The sequence below is a fragment of the Xyrauchen texanus genome, chromosome 13 (genome assembly GCF_025860055.1).
Source record: "Xyrauchen texanus isolate HMW12.3.18 chromosome 13, RBS_HiC_50CHRs, whole genome shotgun sequence".
Taxonomy (NCBI): domain Eukaryota; kingdom Metazoa; phylum Chordata; class Actinopteri; order Cypriniformes; family Catostomidae; genus Xyrauchen; species Xyrauchen texanus.
Window position 1 is genome coordinate 38,002,096 of NC_068288.1, and position 8,539 is coordinate 38,010,634.

General features: G+C 33.0%; 1 protein-coding gene across 1 annotated transcript in view; it reads left to right on the forward strand.

The window, feature by feature from the left end:
- LOC127653773 (contactin-4-like) overlaps nt 1-5,939 on the forward strand; it is a 133,749-nt gene extending 127,810 nt beyond the window's left edge. The window contains exons 21-23 of the mRNA XM_052140545.1: nt 2,037-2,149; nt 5,128-5,296; nt 5,845-5,939. Of these exons, the coding sequence (XP_051996505.1) occupies nt 2,037-2,149; nt 5,128-5,296; nt 5,845-5,939 (377 nt within the window). The remainder of the gene's footprint in view (nt 1-2,036; nt 2,150-5,127; nt 5,297-5,844) is intronic.
- The last annotated feature ends 2,600 nt before the right edge of the window (nt 5,940-8,539 follow it).

The window sequence follows — 8,539 nt, forward strand, 5'->3', positions numbered from 1 at the left end:
GGATTAAATGGATTGAAGATTCTAATTAACACAAGTTGACTCAACAGACTATGTAGACTATGATCTCTTAGACTATGATGTGTCCTGTGACAGACAGGTTTGGTTTAACTAAGCTGATATTCAAAGAAAATTAAATGAGACTATTTCATAATCCACATTTGGCTTGACAAATAAAAAGCGTGTAGACATTTTTAGTTTTAGTGTTGGTGTATTAACTGCATTTTGCCTTAGTAGGGCTTAGTATGGAAGAATCACCAAATACACAAAATAAGTTGGTTTCTCAAAAAAAAAAAAAAAAAAAAAAAAACAGGCCTTCTTGGAATTTGTGTATACAGAAAGCTTTTTAAAACAAATTTTTTATTTTTATAATTTTTATTTTTTTTTAAGTTCTACACATTCACCATCCTTTGTGCATTTATTAAAAATTAAGCTAATTTTATTATAAGTCTAATCCGTATAATTCTGCAAATGTACCCTAAAAACTCAAAGCAGAAAATATAAAAAAGTACCACAGATTCCTTATTGAGTGTTTTATGGCAATTTGTTGTCATTTTTGGAGCTTGACAGCCTTAGTAATACACCCCCTTTTGTATTAAAATGGCAGAAACTAAAAAATAACAGAGCTTTGAAATAGAATAAAAGTGAGTAAATGATTGGGTGAATTACTCCTTTAATGATAAATCATCCCACCATATGTCAGACAACCAGACAACCAGTAAAATCATGTCAATGTAAAACTAAATGCTATCAGTGTAGAAGAATAGTCTTCTGAAGTATAGGAATTTGCATTGTAGCATCTTAATGGGGTGTGTTCTCAGCACCATTAGAGATTAACGTGGCCTCCATGAACTACCGTGGCTAAATAGGATCATTATCTGATTCCAATAATCAAGGACAAAATGCTGTATTTAACACAGCCAGAGACTGATCAGATAAACTATGACATTACTATAAGAGGGAGTCTTATGGCTATATGCAGTTAATAGAGCAAACAGGCAATTAAAGCCGCTTTAAAATAAAGAGCTTGACAAATTTTTGTCTTTGTGTTAAAGCAGAAAGGCAATTGTTCTTTTTCCTTTGTACTGTAGATTCTCTGACAAAACTTAATGTGATGATATCACAGACTGCTGTTATGATCTGCTATAGTTCCTATAATTGTATATATTGGAGACACAGTGGGCTAGGAATCATTAGTAAAATTGCTTGAAATTACTATAGCTATCATCCTTATCCATGAACAGAGGGACCACAAGTCCTAGCAGTAAAATTTTATTAAGTCCAAATTTCAAAGGCAATACTCTACTGTGCTAAGGTGTTTTCAAATTTGTTAATTTTGCCGTTTACTAGGTGCATTGAAAAACTTTTCTGAATTGTTCTAAATTGTTTTATTACTTTTTGAGAGGGTACATAGCAAAGTAATGGCAAATGTGACCTGTTCAATTTAACAAAATTGCCAAGAATATAGACCAAACAAGTACACAACTCAAGATGAGGGGCACATTTTTGACTATAAGGGAGGATTGGAAATATAAATTATTGTTTACTAACTTTCAGACAGTGGCAAATGCTGGTCAAATGTCTGGCACATCAATACTGACAGGTCAGAATACTGGGAATTATAACTACTAGCATCAAGGAATTGCAAAAATAATCACTGTTTTCAAATTACACATTTCAGTTTTGACATCACCATAAAAACTCAAAATGGGTTGTAACAAAGTTGTAACAGAAATGTTACCTTTTAATATGCTGGCCATTGTGACATTCCTCAGATATTCTTTCATGTGACTATACTTTTATGAGATTGCATAAAAATTACTCAGAAGTTTTCCTTTATAGTCAAGGTAATTTAAAGTGAGAGCCAAGTTGAATTGAATCAGTGCCAATGAACTTTTAAAGCTTCAAATCTAGGTGATACCTCTGCTGGTACAGTGATGATAGTGAAGATTGCAAAGGACAAACATACCCAGGAGATTACATTTTTAGTCTTATTTTAAAAGTTCGAGCTCTATCAGAATATGATTTATGTCTTTTAGCTCCAAGTCAACCTCCAGGGAACATTGAGTGGAACCTGACAAACTCAAAGGTCTTTCTGAACTGGGAACATGTGAAGGCAATGGAAAATGAATCAGAAGTAACCGGCTACAAGGTAATCTGTGTTTCGCACTTCTGTTGCTTTGCTGATAAACATGTTGTATCAGTGTGCCACATAAGCTGCTGTCTCACAGAAAGACAATTCAGAGATAAATGGCTAAGTACATAATATTGTGCTTTTTCTTTCATATTTTATTTGAAGTGTTAGTAAAGCTTTTACTGGTATACTCTTGTAAATTCCTTTCATCATAGATTTATTAGAACTATAAAGAGTTTTATATATAAGTATTTTCTAGAGCACCAGTTTTACATAATTGGCACTTGTTTATCTCTTACAAAAATTCTACAATGGTAACCATAACTTTGGCCAATTTACCATAATTACTACAGTTCTTTGTAGTTTAAAAGTACAGCAACGTGGTTAGCATAGACTATGTATGTTTTTATAAATGGTTAATCAAATTATCATATACCTGCATGATTATATTTGGAAAAATGTAATGAAAAAATGATTGCTGAGTGCCAATACTAAATGGCAATTGAATACACGTTTGTTAACCCAACCACATTCTAGCCATAATGAAAGAATTCAAACAAAGGGTTCGGGAAAAATAATAAATAATTAAATAATTTGGTTTCCGTTAATGGTTATCGAATGTGAATTCTTCAGGTAATGCAAACGCAACACCTCGAAGTAATCTAACAGTGTTTTCTTCTACCACTGCGTGCACTGCAACACTGCTATTGAATCAGTAGCACAAAACATACAGTCAAGCATCACCAGTTTAGACTGATTCCCAAACAAATTACTCTTATGAGCTGGTTCTTTTGAATCATACAATGTGAAACATACTGTAAAACATGACCATTTTACTCTGATTCCCAAACATATTACTTTTATGATCTGGTTCTTTTGAATCTACTGTGCAAAACATACAGCGTGACCAGTTTAGTCCAATTCCCAAACGAATGGCTCGTATGAGCTGGTTCTATTGAATCTACAGTGTGAAACATACAGCGTGACCAATTTAGTCCAATTTCCGAACGAATGACTCCTCTGACCCGGTTCTTTTGAATCTACAATGTGAACCATACAGTACAGCATGACCAGTTTAGTCTGACTCCCAAACAAATAACTTTTATTAGCTGGTTCTTTTGAATCTACAATGCGAAACATACACCGTGACCAGTTTACTATGATTCACAAACAAATAACTCTTACAAGTTTGTTCTTTTGAATCTATGTCACAAAAAATAAAAGATTCCTACCAAATGAATTACGATTTCAGCGTAATTTACTCAATTGTTATTGATATGACATTGTGTAGTTAAATAAAGGCTATCTTTTTTTGTTTTATTAAAATGTATTAATGAATCTACTAGAATCTCCAACTTGATCTGACTGCTTTCACCTTAGCAGTCAACAATTGTCTGTTTTTTTACACTTCATTGAAATAAATTTCAGTATTTCTTTTATACTTTTTGATGCTCTCACTGTTTGCTTTGCTCAGCTGTCAAGCCCCTGTGCAAGACTGCCATTCAACTGTCATAGAGAATGAATTAAAAACACTCACTCATCTCCGCTCAGTGCTCATTCCACTCCAGTGTACATGAACCATAACAGTAACTGTAATTACTATGGTATTTTGGATGAAAATAATGTTTGGAAATGTAGTTATGGCATTTAGCTTAGGTCATATTTTACATTGGTGCATTTTCATGTGGTCTGATGCGCATTCAGCCATCCTATCAGAGTGGCTTCTTTAGAACTGTTGACATCTTGTCGGGGATTGGTCAAAATGAATTTAATTTGCATAAACAGTATAGAAAGAACCAGCAGAGCTACTCTCTCTCCTTTTTTTATATGACAAAACGTTTGGAAATTAATTATAAAAAACTATAATTAAAAATAATAATTTTAATTATATATATTTGCTTTTGGTAGACAAATTGTACATGTGAGAAATGTAAAAAGTGAATGAATTAAAGCAAATATTTAGATCCCCACTAGAGGGAAAATTAATTTTATGAAATATTAAATACTGAGTTTCTCATTTTTCATTAATTTTCTTTTGTTAGCCACTAAAAAGAAGTTCCATGCTCAAGGTCACTTGATAGAGCTCAGAAACATCAAAACCTTTTTAACATTTCCGTAAAAGCCACTCCGGCCTCCTACTGTGCTCAGAGCCACGGTCATCTGTAGCATGAGTTTGCACAGAATGTTCAGAAAAAGGATTTAAAAATCATGCGACGTGATTCATTTCTTTTCAGCAAATTAATTTGCTGCAGCATGCTGCCAGCTAATTGACGACGGTCTCCCTGAAATGTAGAGGTTTGTAGGGTCGCTGAACAGCTGGATGGCTCTGATGCGATCCGCCATCTGGCGCTATGAGCTTTCCCAGGCCTCAGCAAAGACACACTTTCACAGGGGAAAAGCACTATTCATTTGCAATCCTAACCGTTCTCAGTGAGCCAGCGCCTGCAGAATAATGCAATCGATAATCATAAATTCTCCAGTCCGTATGAGCAAGAAAGAATATCAGTTTGGTGGCTATTTGTTGTGCGCTGTCAATCTGCAAAATAAATTTAAATGATTTATGGATTGTGAAACCTATTTTTTCCACAGTTAGATGTGTTACCAAATATACTTGTAATCCTCCCACAGAAAATCAATTTTAAATCTGAGATTGATAAAGATTTTTACATTTGTGTACCTTCTTTTTTCCTGTGTGTTGAAATTGCGTTATATCAGCAGGGAGACTGTAGGAAATATAAACAAGATTTTGTAGTATTTAGTGGTGCTGATGTTGATCGTTAGACAAACATATTTTGCTTTAAAAGTGTGCTTTTGCTAACCTTTTTTGTTTTTTAATAAATGCCACTGGATTTGATATTATGTTATTTATGCACTGACATTCATACATTTTTAAGTGTGGATCAAGTATGTCATGGAATGTTCTTGTTGTAACTTCCTCATTTATTTTTGAGTTTTTGCAGATTCCTGACCTAATTTCACCTCTGTGTGATGCGCAGGTTGTGTACCGTCAGAACTGGCACAGGGGAAGCAGCATAGTGGAGACCAACAGGACGTCCGTGGAGCTTCAGTTGCCATCAGGAGAAGACTTGCTTGTTCAGATTAAAACCCTGAGTGATGGAGGAGACGGCAGCAGCAGCAGCCCTATACGTATACCAAAGATGTCAAGTAAGACTTGTGAGCTCGTTACTAGCAAACCACACAAGTTTTGAGTTTGTATACACACATATGTTCAGAATGTACATACACTTCTTATTTTATTTTATTGTATTAATTAATTTATTTTATTCATTATTATGTTTTTCAGCTGTAATCTGTATAAAGGGTGGCTAATGTGAAGGAGCTACAATAAGATCATTTTGATTTGTTAAACATTATTTGGTGAATTTTAATTCTATGACTTTACTATTATTCTAAAATGTAAAAAATAATGGCTGGTAACTTTTGACTTGATGTCCAAAACCGGAGAAAAGGATAAACATGTATAATAATAATTTCAAATATCATGTAAATGCAGTTTTCTTACATTATCGGGTTTTTAGAATGAGCTGATTTGCTGTAATGTTGTGCATATACATGAAGACAACCAAACAAACAAAATCAGCATGAGGCTAATTTGCCAGAACTGGAAACAATGCAATAATATAAAGTCTTTAATGTGTTTTAATATGTAATCTTATTTGTGATCTTGTTGTGTTTGCTTTTTTCAATCACAGGCCTGAACTCAAAAGGATACTTTAGTTCTGATGCAAACAAGATGGTCCATGTTCATGGAGTAATTTTTGTGATCATGTCATGGTTGTTTTTGTAGAATTTTGCCTTTACTTAGCACATACAGTACTTCTAAAAAGTTGCTTCGTTACATTTTATTTTATTTTTTAAGAAGAAAAATGGTGACTGCTCCATTGCCTTATATTGTGATGTTTTTTTTTTGTTTGTTTGTTTTCTTTTTACCTATTTGACAAACTATTTGTCCTTTTGTATGTAGATTATATGCAAAAAAGCAAGCTTTCTCATATAGCTACTATTGTTGCTTGTGTGTTCAGAACTGAGATTCAAATCAAGCACATCTTGAATCATGTAATGCAGTAGTGACCTGGAATGTTGGATCTCCAATAGAATAGCTTGGATTCTTGATTATACCCAAGGTGTTTGTTTTCTGAAACTCAAGTGGGTCAAAGAAGTCAAGAGTGTGTGTATGTGTGTGTGTGTATGTGTGTGTGTGTGTGTGTGTGTGTGTGTGTGTGTGTGTGTGTGAGAGAGAGAGAGAGAGAGAGAGAGAGAGAGAGAGAGAGAGAGAGAGAGAAGGCCATTTAGATAGATTACATGCATTCCGTTATTTTTCTTAAGCTTAAAATTAAGTTACTGTTTCACAGAGTAGCAACAATTTGTTAAAACAAATTTTCTAGATACTTGCACAGATTGAAAAAGTATTGATGATCAAATTACTTTAAATTCATCCCTGAAAAACGTAATCAGTTTATTTAAGATCCTTCTGATCCTAAACATTTACATTTAGTCATTTAGCAGATGCTTTTATCCAATGCGACTTACAAATGAGACTCATTGCAAGCAATCATACAAAGTTTAACAACATCTGCAGTAAAGGACTACCAAGTTCTCACAGTTTGTTTTTTTACAGTAAGTGCATGTTGATGAAAGTAACAGCAGATCATTTGGAGGTTGGAAGTTGATTCCACCAAAGAGGAGCAGAGAAAGTGAATGATCATGATTTAGACTTTGAGCGTCTTTGTGATTGGACCACCAGGCGTTTCTCATTCATAAACCACAGAGAGCGAGTTGGAGCATAGACCTTAAGTTAATTGAAGTAAGAGGGTACGGTTCCATTGGCAGTCCTGAAAGCCAGAGTCAAAGCCTTGAATTTGATGCAGGCAGCTACATGTATACATGGAGTGAAATCAAGAGTAGGGTGACATGAGCCCTTTTTGGCTGATTGAAGACCAGATGTCAACATCAAACCTCACAACAGAACCCTATCTTATAAGTTTTAAAGATGATTTATCATGTTTGTTCCTTTTATTGATAATCTTTTTGCAAACATATTTTAGTTGGACTGGATCAAAGCTAAACGTACCAGTAATCAGGACTTTATTGACATTGCCTCTAGCTGTTTATTTTCTTAAATATCAGAATGTATTTGCCTAAAAGAAGTGTTTCAATATTGTCTGCAGTGTTTATCAGTTTGTCAAGAAGAAGCAACCATAAACACTGACAACTGATTTATTTGCTTTTATTTTATTTTATTGTATTTATTTATTTAATTATCGATACTGGTTTCAGATGTTGTTTGTTTTTAATTAAAAAAAAATATTAAGTTATAATTTACATGACAGGATCTACATTGTTATTTTACGTTATTTAGAAATTTTGTATTTTATAAATGTAACATAATTGTCTTTTTCTTTCTTATGTAAGTATTTTGAGCTATTTAATACCTTTGTATTAATCTTGTACAATCTCTGAGAGATGTAATAAAAATCAATAAAATTTCATATTGAAATTTAAATTGTATATGTTAAGCAAATATTTGATTAGTTACAGATTATAATAACCCCTCACATGCATTACAGCATTTTTTATTTCGTTTTTTTTTTTTTTTTTCTGGGAGAAGACATTTTGTTCTAATTTGATGAGCTTGGCTGATCTATATGGTTGCCTGGAGATGGTTCCTTAAAACACATGCATACTGATTGGTAATTATAAATAGACTGAATTGGAGACTACAGACGCCAGGCAAAATTTGTAGGGCTGTCACTACTGATTTTTTTTTTCCCTCTTTTGGAAAGTTGTGGAAATATAATAAAGCTAATTTATATTAGATCTTTGCTGAAATGCTGAAATATAATATTTGTAGGGCTGTCAATACAGATTTTTTTTTTTTGTGTTTTTTGTATGAAGTAATCTAACGATATGATGTTATTTAATAACTCAGATTGCATATTGTTGTTGAGGTAAAGTCATGTTTGGCTAAAATTACCTACAAATATTATATTTCAGCGAAAGAAAAAAAAAAGAAAAAAATCCACTTCATTGTATTTCCATAACTTTCCAAAATAGGGAAGCATGGAAGAGATGGATTATGTCAGTCAGAAGAGAGAAATGTGCCAAATTTACTGTCTCTCCCTCAGCAGCTATTGAAACTCTATGGACTAGTTTGATAATTTTAATGCCAAGGTACTAACACAAAGTACAGTGAAATTGTATAATACATTTAATAACGAACATTAAGGAATATTGCAGTTTCAATGAAAGTTAAGTTCAATCAACAGTATTTTTGGCATAATGTTGATCCCCCAAAAAAAGTTTTGACTTGCAGCTCCTTTTCTTTATATATATATATATATATATATATATATATATATATATATATAAACTAATCTCTGGGTTGCA